At 36.2% G+C, this 24,630-nt stretch overlaps 2 protein-coding genes across 2 annotated transcripts; both read right to left on the minus strand.

The window, feature by feature from the left end:
• Window positions 1-2,337: 2,337 nt before the first annotated feature.
• On the minus strand, window positions 2,338-3,605 carry Osi7 (Osiris 7). The gene has a single exon (XM_066391913.1). The coding sequence runs from the start codon at window positions 3,511-3,513 to the stop codon at window positions 2,647-2,649; it is 867 nt and encodes a 288-aa protein (XP_066248010.1). The 5' UTR covers window positions 3,514-3,605; the 3' UTR covers window positions 2,338-2,646.
• Window positions 3,606-19,213: 15,608 nt separating this feature from the next.
• On the minus strand, window positions 19,214-22,922 carry Osi5 (Osiris 5). The gene is made up of 3 exons (XM_066391748.1): window positions 22,552-22,922; window positions 19,708-19,932; window positions 19,214-19,653 (listed from the first exon to the last, which is right to left on the minus strand). The coding sequence occupies exons 1-3, from the start codon at window positions 22,886-22,888 to the stop codon at window positions 19,550-19,552; spliced, it is 666 nt and encodes a 221-aa protein (XP_066247845.1). The 5' UTR covers window positions 22,889-22,922; the 3' UTR covers window positions 19,214-19,549.
• Window positions 22,923-24,630: the final 1,708 nt, after the last annotated feature.

Below are 24,630 nucleotides of genomic sequence, written 5' to 3' on the forward strand. Positions count from 1 at the left end.
GTTTCAAATTTTAACCAGTTTATTCTCAAACGGACTGAAAACAAAACCTCAACTGGAACAAACTATTGTACACCTGATGGAAATAAAAGTTTAGATTTATTTCTATTTCGTTTACGTTTTTCGAGTTTTTCAATTCGATAACAAAATCCTAATTAGGCGAGTCCGTTTGGTGGAAAGCCTCTATTGTTTCAAATTTTAGGAGGCTCATAAAACGTTAGGAGGTTCAGTAAAGATAGAATTTCTACCTTTAGTGAACCCCCTGCACACACAATGCATAAATAATATTAATTTAACAAGGGATTTTAAAACTAACTCCTCGCTCTTATTTTAGCCTAGTAGTAATTTATTTAATCCCGAGTCTCAACTTTACATGTTGGTCCTAAATATAGCATTGAAAGTTTAATACGTAAAACACTTTGCTGCCGTTCGGAAATTGCTTGGCTAAGAGCATGTTAAGAGTTTCCAACAATTTACAACAGATTTTCATTCCAAGGAATGAAAGTACTTTTCCTCCCGCAGATTGATGCGCCATACGAGTAGCGGGGGGCAATAAAAGTCTAAGGGACGAAAAATAATTTCCTGAATGGTTGCTGCAAAGTAGATAGTTTCTACACGTGCATACACGAGATAAGGTTCATACAAACGTAAGTCTGTAAGCCGTTTTTTTTACCGAGGCGCAGGGTGTTTTGACACAGCTCTCAATATTTCTCTGCAGCTCATGGAGTTAACTAGATATTTATTTGCTGCTAAATCTACGAGGTAGTTGCTATGGTAGGGTATAGGATAGTTGGATATGGGCGTAGCAAGTTCATAAAAAGGGACGGTGACCTGACCTCCAAACTACTATCGGTATCGTGCTGTGAACTTTCAGCACCAACTGCCACGGGACATTCATTAAGGGCGAGTTCCAGAAAAACCAAGAATCTCAGCAAGCCCAGGTGATATTGTAGTAGCTTCGTGGAAATTCGCCTACAATTAAAGTTGACAGCACATTAGCAATTTCGCTCTTAATGAGCTAAATCACAAGCTTCCAACTAAGAATCTTCAGGTGTTTCCGAGAGCTAAAACTGATTTTTCCGGTGTTCTGAGCTGCATAATATCTTACGGTAATAATGAACGTGTTATCTGTAGATGTAACAAGACTCTCGTCAAGTCCTCGTTAGGCAAATGATTAATAATTAAATCATCTTGACATTAATACCCTAATATGGAAGTTTTAATTTTAGAATAACTGTGCCTGTCTATATGTTTAATATTTACTCTCGTAAAAAATTTCCTGTTAAGTAATTATATTCGCAGGAATATTTATCATTTTCCCATTTCCCTTCAATTCTTTTTGAAACGAAACGCTGCTTGCAGTCGCCAAATGAATAACAGATTTAGAACATTTCGAGTGTAGTCATGTGACGTTAAAGTTACGTCACCTGGGTCAATAATAAGCCAAAATGTTTGAAATTCATGGCAGAGAATTGTTCAGCGGAAAGTATTACGATAAATTGTAAAGGCCGAGACCTCGAGGTTTCCAAGGACAATTTTGTTATTTAACATTTTATTCGCAATTTTTCACGAACCGTTTATTTTTGCAAATATTTTCCCTGGGAGCTTTAGAGGGCAACAAAAAAATCCTTTTTCCAATTCCTTCGTCTGATTTATATTCAAACGCATGAAGGATTTTTACGACTGCAACCTTAGAAAACTCAATAACAACTGGCATACGTAATTGAGAATATATTTCACCTAATGTAATTAAACCCACAATAAATTTCTTTTACCAGCCCATGCTTAACATACATATAAGCTTATTTATAAGGCACTACATCACTTTTTATCTGAAGAAAGCTCAAATTTAACACAATACAACCTGCTTTGTGCTAGAAACCTAAATGCATCTAAAGGAAAAACATAAATAAACAAGAATATGTTCTATAAAAAATAACTCCCATCTGCCAAGTGTCAGTGTGAATTCTTGAAAAATGTCCGTGAAATCACCCAACTTTCTCCCTGTATATGAAAACTATCAATCATGCCGCGCTGTGACGATAATATGATTATTATTGGATGATAAATAATTTATAATTTTCGTGGACCTCGGCTTAATTGCTTATTAGGATGGATAGTAATTTCGATCGGAATGTTGAGGCATCTGCCCACAATGCCACTTCACTATATTGCGTGCTTCATTTTTCTAGGGCAATGCTCAGGTGCGGTCAACCGGTTAATGGTCATGCGATCACCACAGGTGGGCGATTTTTTCCATTTTCCTTACAAGGACGGGAGAAACTCTCGTCCTGTCCCCAATTAAATCTAAGACGGCATAAAGGAAGCAGCGATAACTCAACTCATAAAAATCTAATTTTTATTGCTCATTTCTTTGATTGGTAATCAACTTTAACAGAACCTAAAACTAACGGCCTGACGTAGCAAGCTCGATCTAATCGTAGAGAGTAGTGAGGTAATAGTCCGTGGGTCTATTGTCAAGTCTTGTCTTTTAACCTAGAATTAAATTACAGAAAAATAAATTACATAAATAATAAAACTGTCTGGGGGACTGCTGAGCAAGAGCGAAATTTACAAAAGGCAGCTCATGAACAGGGTCGTCTCCAGCAGGCAGCTGTGATTTGGCAGGTACTGAAACCATCAAGGTCTCTACTGTTGGGGTTGGGCTACAATCTCTGGTTGCTGGCCCCTGTAAGCCAGCTGCTGGGCATCAAGAGACCTTCCCCATCCACCATGACCGGAACCTCCGTAACTGCCCCCGCTGAGGTCACCTCCGTGTCCGGAGCTACCCGCGTAGGCCACTTCATGGGTGCTTACATGACTGCTGGTGTGCTGAGGGTGCGAAACCACCTCATAGGTCACGTGTTTTCCATGATTCTGGCTGGCCAGGAGCTTCTTGATTCCAATGATAGATGACAGGACTAGGGCGATTTTACCGATAAGCAAAGCTTTCCCTGCAATAACTGCTATGGCCCAAAGGGCGAGTTTCCCTAACACTGCGGCCTTAAGAGCTAGAGCGCCCATGAGAGGCCCCATGTGGCCACCCTTCTTTTTTTTCTTTCTGCCTTCTTCTACACCATCTCCTTCTTCCTCGGAAATTACGTCGCTGAAGCTACGGGCAGTGCTCTGTACTGCGTTTACGATTTCACTGCCCTTAAGGTCGACTTTGATGGTATGGGTTTCCAGCCAACGGGCCACCCTATCGAAGACGAGAGATTCGATTGAGTCGTCACTGGAAATAGCACGAGGAGCGCCATCCTTATCATTGCTGGTCTTGATGATTTGCACTCCATCGGTCACTGTGATGCTATCCCTTTGACCCAAGGTCTTATCAACGAAATTGTAGATCTTATATTTCAGGCAAGATAACGAATCTTTTCGGAGACAATCGGTGTAAACCGCGTCCAAAAGGTCACTTTCGGTTTGGATGGTGTTGCTGCGAGCCTCTTCCTGAGTGGGAAGGGCCTGAGACACGACCGCCACGCACAGGAGCACGGAAAGAATTTTGAAGTTCATCGTAGTGATTTTCTGAGTGATGTGATCTTCCGACCGGGTTAAACTGATATATAACAATATCTCCCACCCTGATGTCGCCCGACAAAACACATTTTGGGCTTGAGGATTATAATGAATGTGCCGCGGAACCGCTTTCTCAAGACGAGCGCTCTAACCTCGTTTCTTTCGCCCTGTGCGATATGCAATTCTTCGGGCGACGACGTCTTCGAGACCAAGAAGTAGCCCCACGGTCATGACGAAGGTTAACCTGCACCAGACCATGAATGTACCCGCATGTGCTTCACGCAAGCTATGTTTACATTGTTTCTGTAGCGGTTGGTTATGTCTTCTTTTCGATCCCGTTGGGAATATTTCGCGTGCCAGGTCGGTGTAAAAAATATTTATTGTTCATGCTAATTCATGTTAAGATTCGTGCAAATATTAACTTGGGATTGTAGGAGATTTGTTTAAGTGCCAGTATTAAGTAAACGCGACGTCTGAGCAAATTTGTTTAGGTAAACTGATATTCTGAAGTTTGGTGTTAGTGAGGTGTTCGCTTTGTTTATGGTATTACCAATGATAGTGGCAGGCGTTTAAATAATGAAAGAAGTCTCTTGTTGTGTCTCCTGTATTTGTACTAGATATCGTTTTGTGCTGTAAAGAGTGAGCCAAAAATATATATCTGGGATTTGCAGATATTAATTGCTGTTCATTAGTTTTTTTGTTAATTATTTTCTATATTTTCCAGTTTTTCTTTATTTTTCTTCACCTATCGGGATCGGGAAAAAATTTAAATAAAAATCAAGATTTTTTTCATTTTTAACAAGAGCCATTTCGTCTGTCCAGGAACACACTGTATAATTCTTTGGTAAAAAGCGTGTTGGAGTTGGTATGCATCGCTTGTTTCATAAATTTATCAATCTTACATAAATCGTCTAGAAAGATTACATAAAAAATTCGTTAAACTTATTCTAATAAAATAAAGTTTTCCTTGCTCCGGCGTTCCACTACATGGATTATAGGATGTTCCAGTTCAGGAACTCGTTGCAATAAGAGTTATTTGTATTTTTTTGCATCAATTTATTAACCGACAAGATGACCACGAAATATTTTTTCAAAAATGAAATTACAGGTAATTGAGCAGAAATAATCGTAAGGCAACTCTTCATTACTCTAGCATATAGAATGTAATAAGATCAGAAGGCCTTCTTTCAGAGAATGTTTTTATAACTATAAGCATTGATATTTTTAACGTCACTTTTGACCATCTCAAGTTCACTTTTATTCATTTTTTAAGTGGTTTGTGAGTCTTAAGTTTAAGGTATTATTTGAAACATGTTCCGTATTACACAGTTATTGATAAACGAATAAATTTCTACGGCCAATCTAATTAAACTACTTAACTAATGTTTATTAAAGATGGGAATTTGATGTAATTTTTGTTGTGCCTATCATTTGCACATTCTCTTAAGGAATCGGGTTTCTGGAGTTTTTTGCCTTGTAACCCATAGTTGTATATATCATGACGGTATACATTATAAACGAAGGGGGAAGGGGCGATCCCTGAGGGAGCTTTATTGAGAAGAAAGATGGGTAAGAATAAGCGTCGTCAATTCATACTTCCAGTTGTTTATTTTCCATCAGGTTTTTGATAAAATTGTAAACGACATTTTCTAATCATAGTTTTGTCATGAAAATACGATTTTTATAGGGAAGCACAAAGGAGCGTAAGTTCACGTCATGCAGTGCAAAATGAATAATTAAAAATTTATATTAATTAAAATTTCCTCATGGCTACAGGAAAATGTTTTTCCCAAACGTTACCTGATTATAATCACATATGATTAATCCATGTTTGGAAATTTAAAGAGTTTTTTCAAGAACTTGCACACGGGGTTACAGTGATTACATTGTGACCTGAAAAATTTTCAATGATCTACCTTCGATAGCGATAAATTATTCACATTACTTTGCGATTCTTCCAATTTGGAGAGAGAAAAAGTAATATTGAAGGAAAAAAGGTCAGAAAGTAAAAAAAAGTTTAACCCAGGGATTTCAATCGATTGGAAAGTTAACCTTACCTCTTTTTGGTTAAACAGTGGGCATAGAAGCAGAATTGCCCGGATTGATTAGAAAACTTTTCCTATAAACCAAAAAGCTTTTGCTTGACTGATAACAAGAGAAGTAGGAACGTCTTTAAATGATTCCGAAGGATATTAAACGCCATTTCCACTAATATGAGTGGATAAGTCCTACAAGCGTTGACATGTACAGTATCTCGTTCACAACAATCTCAACAATCTCGTTCGTACACATGGAATTGTTAAAGAAAATATTCGATTTTCGTCGTCAGAAGTATTTGACAAAAATGCCTCATTTTCATATAACATTTTTCTCCACACAATTAATTAGAATAGCGCGAGTACGAAATTATTAACAATTTTTTCTTCATATTATACACATGAGAAATACTGTGTTTACTTATCAGAATGTCGATTCCCTCACCATTTTCTTCAGCTTCATTGAATAAAAGTAGGGAATAATAGATGTTTCTCAAGAACCACTTAATCTAGAAAAATGATAAATCTCAGATGGTCAAGGAATATGATTAAATTCCAGTGAGGTCATCAGACTCAGGAACGGGGCAATATTAAGAGAGAATCTTCCTATCGGTTTCTGTCGAAAATGCGATTGCCATTCGCTTTTGAAACTCATCAACATAACATTTAAATTGCTAGCAGACTGAGTTCGGTAAAATGTGATAATACTGCGTATTCACATTATTGGAATAAGAAAGTTCCTTTACGTATCAAAAATATAAAATGCCAAAGAGACCGAAGCCGAATAAATCAGACGGCATTGTAGCGCGGTCTTGGCGCTACGATATGCATAGCAAACCAAATATGTCTATAGAATAGAATAGAATTCTGTTTAAAAAAATATATATGATTTCTCTTTTTAATGAACGTTCCAACATTTGGGAAACCTTTTTTTTAATCCTAAATAATGCCTGACAGAGTTGGGCGAGTAATGGATGTCCCAACAATTTTCTACCGGATTTCCGACAGGCCATTTCTCTGACTGTTTTAAATTGTTAAGGAAAGTACTCCTGGAAAAACAAAGCTTTACACATACTTTAATGCTGGAATTTCCGACAATCATTCAAAATAAAGCTGTATAAAGTGATATGAAGAAGTCTTTAATGAATATGGGTAAGGGAGATAATGCATGTTTCTGGATAGCAAATGAAAGTCAGGAAGCTTTGGAACGGTGTTCGATATGGAAACGTGAATTCCTGCATAAATGCGCTAACAAAAATTGAGCCTATATTAGTTTTCTTCTATATCGGCCAGAAATAGCACTTTTTTTCATTAGAAGTGTTCCATTTGGCCCAGTCAGTATTTCGTACATGTAACTAGGATTAAAGCCGAAATCATAAATTTAGATTCGTCTGAGGTGCCAGTTTCAAAACTCAGTGGTGTGTTCGTAGCACAGCTTGAAAGCTCATTCTTGCAGCTGGATTTGGCGATATGTTGCGTTCCCAATATGAAAATGTGCTGCAAAAATTAAAATATGATCCCATGCCGTCAAAGATTGATTTAATTTGTCGACAAAGACATGCCATGGTTGTGCTATGAGCCACAACGCCAAAAAAAAATTCAATTGGTTTATCCTTAACGACACCTCAATTGCGTTCTACAGCTAATATACACTACCGCTCATGGAAGCATGGACACTTGATGAAAAGTACACTTAAAGACTTTCAAGTAACAAAAATATTTATTAAGAAATATATTATTAACTAATACGTAACAGGAAACAAAAATGGACAAGAATATTAGAAAAAATTTACTTAAATGTTAAACATATTTGTCACAAAAACCACCTTTTGCATTTTTTACTGCTTTTACAACCCTAGGCATTCTTTCAATTAATTTTCTTAACTTATAATGCGCTAAATCTCTCCAGACCTCTTGAAGAAGGCTCCATAAATGCTGTTTAGACGAGGGACGCTCCTTTCTTATTCGGTTAAGTTTATCCCATAGCAACTCAATGGGATTGAGATCTGGACTCTGCGGTGGCCAAACCATCATTTTGAGCGTTTTTTGTTCTTCTTGATATGCTAAATAGTTCTTGCAAAGTTTTGAATAATGTTTAGGATTGTTGTCTTGCATCATTTCGAATCCTTGCCCGTTTAATTACAGCCCAGAGTTATATTAAATCGAATTTAATATGAAAAATGTAATTATTCACTGCTTAATGGAATTTTAAGCAGGTGTTCAATACTTTCATGAGCAGAAGTGTACATCGAAGAATTAAATTTATTATTTTTTGCTTAGTTTTTTCAATTTTGTGCTTTATTTTGTGACTATTAATTTTCAATTTCATTCCCCATTGACCTGTAATATTCAATCAATGCAAATTGGCACACAATGAGGTGGTGACAAAGCAGACTTGCTTACAAATTTCTATTTTAGATTTTATTAGCCGTTCATTGTACCTATTTCTGCGTGCAAAATCCGAGTACAACCTCGAGTTTATAAATCCTGCTTAATTTTCGCTAATAATTTGATAATACCGTAATTTATGTAATAAAGATATTGATCATAATAGCTGGTTATGTAATCACTCAAAACATACAAAGTTTTATATAACGAGCAGGTTGTTACAGGAGGGTGCAGTTACGGGGTGCGCACGAAAGGGAGACCACCTTCTATATCCCTTTGTTGCGTCATCACCCTGTAGAGGAATCAAAAGATCGCGAAACTGTTAGCAAAAACTATTTATAAAATAAACTCGCGTTCACAGTTAATTTTTGTAAATCGGAGACAAGAAAAAAGCCAAAATACTCAAGTTTCGTCGGCTTATTGAGGTCAACTTGTACTGGATTCCCACCTGACGCATCAGTGAAACGAATCGAATTTGCAATTTCACTGCAAAATCCCTAACCTACGAACATATTGTTGCACCAATGCAGAAAATTGCAATGATGTGCATCAGGTTTAAAGTGTAGGTCATGACCTGCAATTACAATATAACACCGCTAGTCATTCCGCCCATTCACTTTTACTTTAAACGCGTGCCGGATGCAGAAGCAGGAGCGGTTCTTGATCACAGGAAAAAGTCGGTTTACTTTCTACCGGGGACTTATTTAAGGCAGTTTTATGGACGGATGGACACTCCGTTATATGCTTATGAAATCGCTTCCACAAATGTGCTAATTGCCAGCGATAACGTAAAAAATATGGTGAGTCACTGATCTTCATAGGCGAAGACTGAGAGGTGAAACGAGTCGCCCAAGAAATCCTCGTCGGTCCTGAATCGGCTCCACGAGGCAGATATTTACATACATATTTTCGTGTGGTTAATTTATGTAGAAAGTCTGGGCCATATGCAAAATCATGGCATCAGATCTCAAGATGAAACATCGTATGGTCCAAATATCGAAAAAATCTGGGTACAGTTATATCGCGTCAACTATGTATATGGTTATTATTATACTACGAGTGGATACGAAAATAACGTTAAAAGTAAAAGCATTTCTTTCTGTGTTAATATATTTTGAGTCTCGAATATTTCAGGAATTTGGCCGCTGCCTTCATAATAACCTCAAAGCCTACAACTTGGCTCGAAGAACGAATCCACTTTAAGGAATTTATATTACTTTGATTGAAATTAATGGTTATTAATGAAATTCCATTACATTTCAAAGTTGTTTAATTATGGCTTAATTTCATACCACACATCTAATGCATAGGAACTTATTTTTGCAAATTCCATCACGTAAAGTATGTCAAATATTAAAAGAGAACTTACGCCCACGTAAATGACCAGTTCATTTGTAACAGAGAGACCCTACTGATACCAATTTTAGGTAAATGTGAGATATACGTGAAGGGTGCTATTATAGCTCCGACTAGGTCTGTAAATGATACGTGGAAGTTTCCGCAAATTTCGGTCTTTTGTCGAATCCGAAAGCGGATTACTCCAAACGATCTAGAAACTCGAGGGAGCAGCAAATTTATGCCTGTTTTTAACGAAACAACATCATTGGACTCCTGATATTTCTCAGTTGATAAACTGCCGTTTCCTTTGTTTATGACCGCTATAAACGTTAAATTGTTAATGGCTTGGTAGTCAGGAAGTCAGGAGATTCATACTCCTCTTGTGTTAAATTTATGATGTACTGACATTTATTAGGGTCGAATTTAAAATTACTGCTATTCAAGTGACTAGGAGTTGTTGAAACGAGAGCAGAACCCTGAAAAGTAGAAGTCAATCCGCTTTTAAATCAAAGCATGAATGCTGAGACATATATTCTATTCCAATTTATTAAAAATCGAGCGGATCCATGTAAATCAATTACTTTGCCAATGTATAAATAACGTACAGTGAGAACGGAATTTGACATATGTGTGACGGTAAAATTGAAAAATAAAATTTTAGTGACATGTGCTGAATTGTTCTGTCAAGATTCGACAGATAAAGGTTAGAAATCCAACGCATCAATAACAAAATGACAATTGTTAGATTTTTAACGTCATTCTTATGTCAAATTCAGTTGATGTTACTGTCCATTCTTTATAAATTTAAACACTAATATATCAATTATTGTATAACAAAGAAAACTTGGTTACTACTACTATTTTGTACTGGGTAATAACATCAAACACAGGGTTTACCATGTAACGGAAATAGTTGTCTCTACTTCAGAAGTTCCATTTACATTATAGTTCCGACTTAACTTAAACGAAAAAAATTGATTTGAAAATCAAGTACGTCTAATCTTGATAATATTGTCTGAACTGTTATATATATCTGATTAATACAATACGTCCCTGTGTTTGTTTCATTTGCACCCATCAGACTGTAGGTTAATATCTCTTAGCACACGGGAGTGAAATGTTGTGCACGAACTGCAGTCAATAGCTGTAATCACGTGAGTGTTTTAAGAAAAATTCTTGCGAGTTATGTACACTATTTTCCCACGACCTCCGATTAAAATAAAAATTCTATCCAGCTGGGAGTCAAAGGCGAATTGCTGTCTAGGGGATACTTTTGAGATTTCGTGATAGTTGGACTATTACTATCGCAATTAGCATTTGTTGTTGTTTTGGCGATACGTAGCATGTAGCTAAATCGGTAAGGGCATATTTTGCGTAATTCTCCAATGAAGTAGTATGTATTAGTTCTTTTAGGTAGAGAAGCTCATTGCGTTGTATCCATCAGTAATTTATTTTTCCTAACACGTACGTGTGTTAGCTTTGTTTTCGCGAGTATGATCTCCGTTTGTAATGGTTACTTTCTTAAGGGGTCGCGAGAAAGTAACTAATGAAATCATCATGTTTTGTATCATTTAAAATATTAGCATTTATCAGCACGAATATATAAGCTTGCCTTTTTTCATAGACGAGTGCAAAGTATATATTTATTTCCGTGTGTGTAAATATCTGCGAAAAATTAATATTTCATAATTAGATTTTCTCATGATACGTGATTTTCTGCAGCCTACTAACTGAATTAACACTATGTGATTTAATAATTTTTGGTGTCAGTTTAGAGAGCTAATTATTGTATTTTAAGAGTGTATAGTTCTGCCAAGTGAACATTAATTTTGAATAATTAAAATACCTGTTCAGTTTACCCTCGAAATTCATGGAATATCGAAGTTGAAATAGTTGTAAAATAAATCTTCATGATAGTAATATGTGCGTAAATTTTTAATTATTTTATATGGCATACATAATAGTTGTTTATGTAATAGATGCCTGCATAATGTAAAGTTTTATGAAATGAGTTTATGGCCTAGCGACCTCACAGAACTCCATAAATGGACGAGTCCAATAAAAACTCATTACGTACGCGTTACGTACGTTTTATGATATACCGATGTATGAATTTTTTAAAGAAATTTATCTACAACAGTGCGATAAGTAGCACTGATATATTAAGGCACAGCGTGTGGTGACCTCATCAATTTCAACGATTTAATGGTCCCCCAAAATTGGGCAATAGATAACGTGTGGTATACATGTATAATGCGAGCGGTACTTGGCTATTGCCACCCTCAAGGGAGTTTGCCACTTTGAATTACGGACGGTAATATGTTACCCGCACAGGCCTGTTACAGGTAAACTTCCATTAGAGTTTCCATGTGATATATCGGTAACGTGACCGCTAAGTCATCATGAATGTTCAATCACAGGGGAGATTGTCAGTTCCACGGTAAGCAATTAACGGGCACGTTCAGCAGGACTAAAAGTTGTGCAACTGTTGGGACTTCTGCTGAAGCTCCAAGTTTCTCCAACTGTGAGTAACTTTCCCTGAAAAAATTGCTGTTTGCGAACACCAAAATCGCAATAAAGACATTTTTCTTTACTTGCGGCAGCCTGCAAGCGTGGACAGAAAACTGTTGATTACTCTAAATTGGAGCTGTCAACCGATCCGTCTTAAACGCCTTCATAAAGAAATATCATAATTTTATTCCTTCAATTCGCAAACCCAAACATCTGTTTTTCCTTTCCTATTCTTTTCATAATCGTAGTCACTTCAGCTGTTTGCATCTACGTTCAAGATCATTAGAAAATTCCCCCGCCGACGTTACAGTCACTTACATACATTAAAGTACGAACAAATTAAGTGCGCGTGAGGTCAATCAAATCCGACCAAATTCTCCAACTTTGAGCAACTTTCCCTGGAGAAATTGCACTTTACCAGCACCAACATCACAATAAACGCCTTCTCCTGTACTTGTTGCGGCCTACAAGTATGCAAAATAAACGACGGTTTCACCTTTTAAGTTGACACATATAGTCAATATGTTATGTTCGGAATTGCAAGTAATAATAAGCTTTCGTTATTTAATATTTAGAAGTAAAGCGTTTGATTCGGCATACATTTTGATAATGATGATACGCTAGCCAACTGTTTTCTAGTCAACCGAATGAATGAATATTGAGTGTCCCTAATTGTAATTTTCCCACTGATTGTTTGTCTCTAATTAGTACCTGGCATGTTCGTTTTCGCTCTCATAGTTCCCATTCATTCAATAACTGGTCTTTTGAGTCAACTGTGTAATGCACGTTTTGAAGCACTAGGACTCATTATTCAGCTGCGACTTCAATTAGAAGGCAGCTAATAAATATGCAAAAATGCATTACATTTGTACCAATATTCATATCAAGTACTAGTAATGTTTGAGGGGACATAGTTTTCTAACGCATAACGTAACGATTAGCATGCACGATTGGTACTAATTAAACTGGTACTCATCTAGGTAACACGTGCTAATGTGCATATATTAATTTGCATTCATAAGAGTTTCGATGTCGTCCTTACGCATTTGGACTTATCGGTTTACGTTCGTCAAAGCTTCTAGGGAAAATAAAACATAGAGGTTTTTTCTCAATCTTAAGTGTCTGCGATACGCACTTTCCTGCAGCTATAAGGGCGAAATCCTCTTTAGATACTTTCGGGCGGACCCAAAGAGATATGCCCCATAACTTAATTTAACTAAAAGACCTCTCTGGGGGGGGTTAAGCTAAATAGGGCGCAGAAATAAAAGTTCCCGGTGACAGACATGTTAGATTTTTCTTAACGATCTCCATAAAGATCTTTAACACTTTCGCAACGATCTAAAAATGAAGACTTTCAGTCTCTTTGAGAAAACTGAAGGGATGATGAATAATATATCTATGGAGTCAGACTTTACAAATCGCTTAGCAGCCCGATGGGATATATAGGGTGTAGTGATAGTACTACTGAAAAGTAATAAAAAAATGTTGGTACATCTATGGTCAAAAACGCGCCATTTTCGATATACAAGGTGGCAACGTTTCACGTTTTTTCTCAGATATTATCAACAGTTTTTATAATTTTTTTCCGTTTAAATTTGTTTTTATTTTAATAAATTTGATAAAATGTTACAAATTACTTCAGATGATTGATGCCTGAGTCAGAGGATTTTTTTCCTTACTTTTTTTGCATTCTTACTTTGCATTGATATATATATTTGCAAGTTCTACGAAAACGGTGAAAAGTTCGAAAAACTGCAAGGCATCAAAGAGCTAAAGAATTGAGGAAGGAATTTAAACCTGACATCAGCGTTCATACAGGGTGTTCCAAAAAAAAGATACAAGACATCAAATAACATATTACCCAAAAAAACATAACATCCTATATATTTCTACTTATGATTTTGACAATTTATTGTAGAAGGTTTCAAAGAACGTAAGTGTACGAAATTTCAAACATTTAACTTGAGAAAAACACAAAATATGAGAGAAAAATATGAAACTTACCACCTTGTGTATCAAAATGGTGCGTTTCTAAGCATGGGCCTATTAGCATTTTTTTATTATTTTGCAAAGCACTATCGCCCCTGAAATATTTCCATAATGATATGTTACACGCTGTATAATTATTTCTGTGTTTTTCTTCCTCAGCTAAAAGTTGTATGTACTTTTTTAAATAGCGAAGTTTGCTCGTCCGAACTGTTACTACCTAACCAGCAGAAAAAGTTAATTGCTTAAGCAGACGATTTTATTGCTGATAATTGAGTCATTACCTACGTTTCACGTCTCTTCATCTGACAATTAGCTTAATTTTAAGACTGCTGAGGTCTGCTTCGTGCCTGATGGTTTGAACAAATTGCATTTCCTGCTGGCTCACACTTAACTTCATAAAACTGTGGTTACGAACACAGAACTTATTGAGGGAATATTGTAATTAGGTCAACTTTTAAACGAGTTTCTCCGAATTGTGTCGCCTCGGAACAGTAAGTATTCCTAATGTAAAAAAGGCTTGGAAACTATCCAGCTTCCTAATTTAATTCTTGTGGGGGATTTGCAGTGATAGTATCATTTTATGGCAGCCCTGTGGTTTGAGAATTTGGGACTAATTTGGCTTGCACGGTGCCTACTTACGTGAATTCCGTGGGATACCTTTAAGCATATCAAATTACAGGTTATTTTTGTAAAATTACGTACGGAAAATTTAACAAATCTATGTCAGGATATAATAAGGCTCAAGTATGCGGAAGAACTCATTTCTTGGATTTCTACATTGGAACTGGGGCCTGCTTTTAAGGCATTGTGCCTCTTAGCAGAAAAGAACGTTTTAGTTCCAACAAAACTCGCGTGTTGGTATTTTTCAGCGAGGGAACAATTTATGCGTCCTTTAGGGGAATTTCCTAATTTCTTATACACACACGAAAGTTAATGTGGACTAGAGCGCCATCTTCAGTTTTCAAGCCAAAGCGAAGGTAGCGTCAGTCTAATGCTTCATGCAGATTATCAATAGTTTCAAGTTCAAGTCTAAGTGGTTCAGTAACCGTCTGCTAGGTGAGAGTAGGTGCGCATGGTGTGTTAATGCAGTGTTAATTTTGTGCCACTTTCTAATACGTAGTTTACGGAAATTGCAATTGAAATTGCAGACGGTGCGAAACACTATTTATCTCAATAAACTAGCACCTAATAAAGTGAAAATGTTCATCAAGTCCGAGCACCAACAAAAGCGCAACAGCTCGGCATGTCCGACCCCTTGGACACCTTAATAATTATGCGTTCCAACTACCTACGATGTCTACGCATACATAGAGTCAATTATTAACAGCTAATTCGGGTGAATTCCGGTTAGACAATAATTCTTCTGTTGCGGCCCATTACTATGATTTTCAAGCTGCATTATCTTAACGGGCCGAAAACGACACTTGAATTCCAAATCAGAGATAGTGTGAAAAACTTTCGCACTATTGCGCCTTAAAATCTTGGACACTTAGAAGTCATATAGTTTCTGGTGCGGTTGATTACATTTCACATCGACTTTTCAAGTTTGAAAAGAACGCACGAACTCCGTGTGCCTCAAAATCTTTTTTATTTATTAGTAACTTGTGCGCATTCTAATGGAACTTCGCCATTTTTACCCAGAAACATTTGAGGCAGCATGATTTGACTGAGTAAATAAAATACCTTTTAGGGCAGATGATAAGTAGACCGTGGGAACACTCCCTATCTGTAACATAATTACAGCAAATGCTGAATAGGATAGTGGAATCTGATCCGCTGACAGGAAGATGTCGGGATTTGAGTTGAACGGTTAGCAGGATATGTGGGATTACAGCTCATCTACATTTTATCACTGGACACAAGCTGGATATTATAGACCGCAAATTTGCACAAATGGGAGGTTCCGTGGAAGCAGCAGAAGAGTAAGGTCTTTGGCAAAAGCCCTTCACGATGGTGAAGGATCATCGTTAGCCGCATCGGAAGGGAAATTAAGCGAATATAAATTCGTCTGAGATCAGTTTAATTTACTCAGAGCTATGGACACTTCCCTCTATTAAAAATTCAGTGAATTTCCCTAGGGATCAGTTCAGGATACTCGAGAATATACTAATTTTTTTTTAAGGTCAATTCGAGTCAGCTAAGATTCCGATTCTGGTAAAAATGAGCATAAATTCTTTTAAGGCAATTTGGGGTTATTGAAGGAAAAACATCCTCTCCCGAAACATAAAAAGAAATCTATATAGTGGATTCAGGTTGTTCCTCAAAGTTCAGAAACTTCTTTCTGTTATTAAAAATTCAGATAATCTCCATTACGCCTAGACTGACACTGTGATAATATGAATTACATGGCAAGATTTACATGGGAAAGAAGCAGTGATCTAATGGGAAGAATTACTCTCAAACTGCCTTATCTTAAAAATTTAGACAATTTGTTTTCAGATCAGCGATTTAAATATCAAATTTTGGAGGCTTTAGATCAATGGGCAAGGGCATATGGGAACATAACTCATCCATATTTATTTCGTCATAAAATTCTGACCAATTTCAAGTCGAGACACGAACTCTCTGGCCAAAGGCACCGCTACGATATTGCTGCAAATTAGTTTTATGGAAACGAAAGCTAAAGGTACCCACTTGATTCTCATGCTACTTCATCCAGCTTTGCTGAAATTCTACAGCATGACTTGAATTAATTCGCAGAAATTTTTGTGACTAACAAGGAGTTTTTTGAAATTTTGACGAACTTCAACTAAAACTCAATTAATGCATAAACGTTTTACTTTCATCTAAACCGAAAATTCCAGCCTGGAACATCAGTTTGTACAATACAAGGGGAAATGGTTCCATACCCGTTTCGATTATCGGTTCGACGTGAGTATCACAACTTTAGCAGCCTCAAAAACTTGTAGGTTATTTTACTAAAATATTGTTACCCGAAGTGTTGCACAACACTGTGTAATAATAGTTAATTTTCGGTATTTTTCCAATCTGTGATTCCTGGTGCAGGGACGGACTAAAACTTCCCTTGATGATTCAAACCATATTGGTAGAGCAGTAAAAGCAGAATGAAACTTAGCTTCGCATGCTGTCTAGTAAGCTCATTAATTATTCAGAGTAACTGAGGGTTTCTGCTACAAGTCTAATCCAGAAAATCGCGTGGCTTAGAGGTAAAAGGACTCGTAATATTTTATAGTTCATGAGAGAGAGAAAATTTTCAACTGGAAGTTATAAACGATTTCCTGGACTTACCCAAAGGAATCCAAAAACAATAAAAATAAAATGATTTGTTTACATTGTAAGTACAGATTTTTACCTACTTCACACAATTGTATTGAATTATTTAGGTCTGATGGTTACAACTGAGTTTATAGTCCTAATAAAAACACTAATCTCGTAGTTCCTTTGTTTTATAAGGCAATATTTTACTCGGATCGGATCATTGGATCTGTATTTTAGAGGTAAAGCTATCAGATAATTACTGTCCGCCACAGCTCTAGTGCGGCCCTGATTTCATGGTCCCTGGTTGCTCTCGGGGAAAAATATCCTTTATTCTTCAGCACCCTGAACGTAAAGCCTTGTCATTCGATGCTCATATTGTCTATTTCCGAGACCTTCTCCACGTTGTGTGCTGTCCATTATAAAACTCCATTAAAAATTGGATCTCAGCCTCGGACAGGACGCTGGCGCTTATTAAGCTGACGCGCTTATTTCAGGGCTAATTTCGGCTTTTGTCACTTCATTGTGCTTTTGTCTGTTATTTTTTTCTTTTTAATGCTAAATTAGATTGCGAGCTTTTATGGGCTTTGAGGTGGAAATTATGTGTTTGCATTTTAACGTGCTAAATTAGGTGGTCCTAAGTAGTCATGTAATAATGAGAAGAGAGATGCAGTTCGTTGGGATTTTAATATTATATGACGTATTTAACAAGTTTCGGACAAGCGACTTTTAGCTTTAAGTTACTAATACTGAATACAAAATTATTTTCAACATTTTTAGTACATTCACCGTTTAGACCTTGAATATTGCCCAAATATGGCATCTGAACACATTAATATGCTATTTCAACCCATAGAATATTTTTCTTTAAGCAATTTTAAGGGTCTTTTTATACTTAATACTCCAACAGTGTTTGGAACAATCTTGAGGCAATGGATGTCGCAGATAATAATTGCTTTCCACTAAAAGCGGAATAATTTTTTGACCAGAAGTCCGCCATTTATTTGTGTCCCTATATGGCGTGATTTTGTCATCAGACATGTGTCATACGCCAGCGCAATTGATGCATATAATACGTAAGAGTTCATTGTTCAATTCCTCGGATTTCGCCGCCATAGATTAGTGTCCCATCGAAGTAGGAACGCAGTTTTATTCCATTCATCAGCAACAATACACCTTATATTACGAAGTACTCGGGCATATAAGCGAGGAGTTGCTTTACTTAATAACTTATTGTGGTATCTTTATGAAAGGCAGTAATTAGATTAAAAGGTATAGCATAAGTGGATAATACACTATGCTAATATTAGTATTACGTTGTGTTTGGCACAACTAGGTCTAATTTAAACTAGATTGCCTAGAATTTAATCTGGTTTAGTTATGGTGACTTATTTGCTATCCATTCGATATTAAAACATGACAAACATGAAGAGAAGTTAAAACATTACAGTATTACTATTAAAATAATTAAATTTTAAAATATTAAAATGTATGAAATTTTCTAATGTATTCAAATATAGCCATGTGTAATATAAAGTTCTGTTTGCTTTGGCTTACAGAAGTTAAAAATTCATTATTATGGTCTTCTGCTTCACCTCAGAGTAATGATCCACCTCTTATGAATTCAAACAGACTCTGCGTACTAACCTCAAAGGCAGCTTTAATATATACAACTAGCGCTTTCATGAAACTCTTTCTTCATACCATAGGAAGAGCAAAACAAGGTTTTTCCATCACCATCTTTACAATATCTGATGTAGAGCTTTCTTCTTTTCATTCTTCGGTAAAAACCAGTCTATCAAATCGAGGCCGTTTATATTATATTTAGGTGAACAAATCCAATTCATTGATCTTTTATTATCAAAAAGAGAAATTTATTTGCGGAGAAGGCGGAGCAAATGAGACACGCGCTGTCTTTATTGGCTTATAAAATATATTCGATTTGTCCCCAAATGGGGAAAGAAAATGGGGAAGGTTCGAACCTTATTTCGAGGGCGGCCTTTATGTTAAATGTATCGTTTTATTCAAGGACGTTACATATCCCTGTAATAAAAGTGTAATTAGGTCTGGTTCATTGTAACGCCTGGTTAAAACAGTTTCGCGGACGTTGCTCTCAGTTTGTTTTAAAATTAGTAAATTACTACTTAATTGCTCAAACTTAGGCTTTCTAGTTACTTTAATGTCCATCACGTACTGGCTGTAAATCGATAGCTAAATACAATATCAAAATCTGTGCGAGTTGCACCAGCTTCCCCTAGAGTGAGCACAGTGAGCAGAGAAATTTATTGGAAATTGGGTCAAAGCTACATTAAAAGGTGGATATATTTTAAAGTTTTTTACTTTATTTCCTCATTCAGTGGCTTTTTTGTATATATTTTTTGATGTAGTTTTTCATGTGTAGCATTGAAAGAACAGAAATTTTGAGAAGAATAGAAATTAAAAATTATTACATGTACTAGAGATCGGTATAAAAAAAGAATTATGAGAAATGCAGTGCGACGATGATGATGAGATGATTCAATAAATAAATAAATAAACATAAATATCAGTCTAAACTATTGAGTCTTGTAGTGCTGCCAGCCCTGATAAGCAACCTCTGCAGCTTCTCTCTTCTTACGATGGTACTCATGGCCATGACCAGCATGAATTACATGGTGACCTGAAAAAATTTTTATTTTCCTCGTACACATACATACATTCTAATGCTCCTCACCGCCTCCATCGTCCTCGTGATGCACCAACTTCTTGAGACCAATTATGAGTGAGAGCATCAAGGCGAGAGCTGAAACCATAAGGGCTTTCATGGCCAGTAATCCAACTCCACCAATTGCAAGTGCAGCCATCATTTTTCCCATCATCATCCCCATAAGCATGATGCCTCCACCGCCACCGCCACCGCCTCCTCCGCCTCCTTTGGCTCGGCTTCCTCTTGCTTCATCTGAAATTAAGAAAGCTGTGTATGAAAAAATCACTCTTAAGTTAAATTTCACCTCATCTTATATAGCATATATCTAAACTCTGTTTTTCAAATCTCATTTATTCAGAAAAGTCTTTTTTTAAATCTTTTGTAGAATACTTGTAATACAAAGGACCGATTGTGCATGGCAATGCGAACGATTGGGGATTTCCTAAAATGAGATAAATCATTTTTCAGTTATATTATTGTATTCAGGACCCATTTTTTATTAAATATTCAAGCCAACCTGCTCATCAATACGCTCCGACATAGTACACTTTTAATTCCAAGTTTCGAGCGTTGTTGCAACTGAAAAAAAATTGATCTATTTTTAGGCGCTTTGGAATGGAAACCGTATTGTCCCTACAATGCAGAACTTATTAGATTTAGAAGATTGCATTATATTCAAGATTAAATTGCTGGCAATTTTGTATTGAGTTTATAAAATACTTTTATCTCAAATATAAGACGGTTTTATGTTTATTGGATTTAAGCGTTAATATCCAATGCGCTATTCCAGACTTGCTTGTCTACGATTGGAAACGTTTGGGGGGGAAACTGCGTTATATATTCCTATTTACTTTAATAGTCTTTGCTACAATAAAATCCTGATGTGAGGATGTAAAAATTGGAAAAGCGAATCTTTAAAGAAATGCCTAAATTATTAAAGCATTATTAGGTCGCAGATGTGCACCATAAGAATGCCCCTTTCGGAATGGCAAACCTAATGTTTTTAATTTTTAGCATGTTATTCTATATCCAGAATGATAAGATCAGTGTTTAGATAATTCCATGACAAGGTTTTTGAAATTTTTTCTGTGTATTCAATAATATTTCATAACCACCCCGTCCTCCACTCCCTTAGAGGAAGGAAACTGGGAGAATTGGAAAGAGCTGTGGAAATTCCAGTTTCAGCTAAATCCTGGTGCGCTATTTTAAAAAAGTGATAGTATACTAGAATCTTCATGAAATGAATTCAATTTTGGTATTCCCATGACGATAGAAAAATAAGATAAATTTAATGTGGTGGAAACACAAACGCGGAAAAATTCTGGAATAAATGTGAATTTGAAAAACAGTTTAAAGACACATTGCTTTATAATTGTGAGTGGTGAGGTACATGGTTTCGTTATCATATACATTAAGAAATGATGCAAAAAGTGGATACTTTCTTTTCGGTTTTTTGTGATGGGCAGCAACAAAACCTATACTGTCTTAGTCTTTATTTTTTGACTATTCACTTGAAAACGTCTTAATACACATTTTAAAGACGAGGGTGGTATTACCAATTAAAATACTCCATTTGATTAATATGCAATGTAAATCTCTCCACAGTCACGTGGAGGAAACGAGAAAGATATGATTAAACCTTTATACCAGATTTGCGGGGCTCGTAGAAATCAAATCTTATTTCTCGCAATGTTTCAAGGTTAGTCTTGTTATTGCATGGCGATGATGAATTGATGATGGTGTGGTATTCATATAGCACGCCATGATCATTTTTTGCAAAACCTTGCCTTCAACATTGCAATTCTTACACCTTTTTTCGCATTACTCTCAAATTTATTGAGATTGGTCGTCAAATGCGTGATCTAATTAAGTTCTATAGAAAAACTAATGGTATAAGATTTCCCCTATTTTTCGGCGTCTTTATTTTTTCCGTCGCAGTTTTGGCTAAAAGCAACTTTGCTGATTGCCAGATTGCTCGATTCGGAAGATTTATCAGACAGCACCAGGCAAATAGCCTCCTATGAGGCTACGTCGTTAAGAACGAGAGAAACGAAAACAAATAATCTCAAGTCTAACGATTTCACGTATTTCATTCAAAGTATTATAGGGAGAAAGAGTATATGGGGTGTCCCAAATAAAGCGAGTTCCATAAGGATAGTTGCGCGACATTTAGAGGGTCTGGGAGAGTCATTTGACTCGCAGTTTTCGACAATAGAAGCCCAACTTCTTAGAATTTACTCAAACGGTTGAGTGCATAATTTCCAACAATCACATTTTCAGGGTGTTTGCTCATATTTTGGCGATTTGACGTATATATTTTTAATTTGAAAACTTTGTCCTATTTTTATGAACAAAACATATTCTGATAGCCCATTTATTTTAGAATAATTGACCACTCTTTAAAAAAAAGTCTCAACGGAGTACAGGGCAAAAAATAATTCTATGCCAATGTTCAACCGACTGCATGTGGTAGCTATAGTTATGTGAGAACTTTCGTTATTACTTAGTTGCTGGTCGCTATAATTGTACGTATCTAGAAAATATTTCAGCGTATTTAAACAACGTAAATTGAGTCTGAAAGACTAATTTTCGTGAGCAGTTTATTTACACAAGTTGAAAATTTATTCTGCAATCCTAATGACTGTAAAAAGGCGAGTCAATCTACAATTCTATCGTAGCATAAAATTAACCCTCTAGGGTCATCCTCAATCATATCAGATTCAGCCTCATTCAATTAACAGTCGACTTGTTTCAAATTTCCACTTTTATGGAAAAATCCTTTTGACTTTTAATAAATTGAAATTTGCAAGTGAGATGAGACTTTATTGGTACATCGGTTATCAGCAACGAAATAGAAAATTCCGTACTCACTCTCATTTTCCTTAGTTTCTTCATCCAAAGCTGTCTTAAAAGCTCGTCCGAATCCCTCTCCAGGCATGAGTTCGGCCATGCGTATCCGAAGTTCGTGGCTATCCAGATAACTTTCCATGGCTCCAAAGAGAGTGCCATCATCCCCGTAGGCCCTGGCATCGTTCTCACTCCTAGTACTGATAATGTGCACACCGTCACCAATTCTCACATCATCGGGTTGCGTATGAATGTATTGGCGCAAAATTTTCGACAGGGTGATTAATCCGTGGGACCCCTCCGATTTCGCCCATGAGGACGATAACAGAAATATAACACCAGTCAACACCAAGAACTTCATGTTCCTGCAGTGACACGGACTAAAATGTATTCAGCTCTAATCAAATCCAGTACTTATACGGAGTGAAGTGCAAAAAATTAAAAGCTAGTTCTCTTGATAGGAATTTAGTGGAGCATAAAAATCTGGGGAAATAATAACAAATAGCTAATTAGATCGAGATTGTCTGCAGCATCATAGGCCTGACCTGGTTTGGAGGCGAATGGACAGGATCGAAAATTGATGCATTTATAAGATACATGGTGGACATGAAATATTGGCGATCGCTTTGCATTCAGAGAATACAACAATTGTATGAAAGGAATTATTCGTTTCAGGTCCTTCATAAGAATAATTGTTCTTAAATTCTCAATTGTGCAATAGTTTTTTTCATTATGATCATAACGGGATTAAAATGAGCGTCCACCGGCATGAGGAGAATTATTGAACTAAATAATTAAAAAATAAATACCGAATTCTTGCTGGATATTTCTCTAAATTCAAAATTGGGTGAAAGTGTTTCTTGTCTCACTCTGTAGGCCGGATGCTTGTTGAGAGTAATTAAAATAAAAGTGCGTACTTTTTCTCGTTAAGACCAGTTTAATATAGAGCGAAAATCGGCCAAGTTAACAGAACGGATATCTTGCTTTAGCGAATTTCAATTGGCTTTTTGCTTAAAAGAGAAACGCCCAGTATGTGCGTTCAGATCAGTTGCAGCCTTGAAACATTCACGGACATCGGCCATAGGCGTAGTTACATCACGCTTGAGCGTCAAATTAAATTAATAAATCCAGTGAACTTAATTTTGACCAATTCTCTGAAATACCATTCGAGCCTTCTCATAAGTGTCTAGTAGAAAATCCTACAGAGAATTGCTCCAATTGATCATAGCATTAAGCAGATATTTCCAACTTTTAGTAATAAAATATTCAACTAAAGACAAGAGGATAATGGTTGTTCCCTTTCGAGGACTTTCAAACCCACTTCCAGAGATAAAGGTATTTTTGAATACTAATGTAGAATATAAGAAATTGGAAGAGATGGTTAGTGCACGTTAATTTAAAATCAAGGCATAAAAAGCGAAAAAACCTGAAGTTGTTTAATAAGAAAAAGTTAGGAAAGGTCCACTAAGCAACAAGTATACTGAGCAGAATTTATATGACTTTTCAAACTCCTACAAAATCTCATTAAAAGCTTTAAACATCAGAAAGAATTTCACTGAAATAATTATTACTGTATCTAAATAAAAAGAACAGCGATAAATATCAGTCCCCTCACGGAAGAAAATTTCAGTTTTGAAGAAGCGGTTGATGGAACGAAGTATGGTAATTTCATTTGAAGGCCCAGTAATTTTATGGATGAGTATACAGGACGTTTTTAGCTGAGTGTCCATTAGATGTCCATTTAGAGAATCGTGAAAGCTAGAAAATCATAATTTAGAATGCAGGCATTTGAGCCCAAGATCTACTGATTAAAAAAAGCTTTCAGCATGGTGGCATTTCCGGAAGTATTGGAAATTAATAACTTTGCTACTAATGGAATGACTATGTTTTTTTTTATGATTCCATGTTGAATTTCATGTCATGTTATGTAATATTCTGCTAACTTAACATGATAATTTTCAGAGATAAAAATTATTTTATGTTAAAATTAGCAAAAACCTTCTGTGTAAAAAAATGTTATAGTAGAACTAACAAAGGTAAAATAGGCAAAATTTTACTGTCCTACCTTTGTTAGTTCCACTATACCAAATATTTATTTCACAG

The sequence above is a fragment of the Euwallacea similis genome, chromosome 7, assembly GCF_039881205.1.
Source record: "Euwallacea similis isolate ESF13 chromosome 7, ESF131.1, whole genome shotgun sequence".
NCBI lineage: Eukaryota > Metazoa > Arthropoda > Insecta > Coleoptera > Curculionidae > Euwallacea > Euwallacea similis.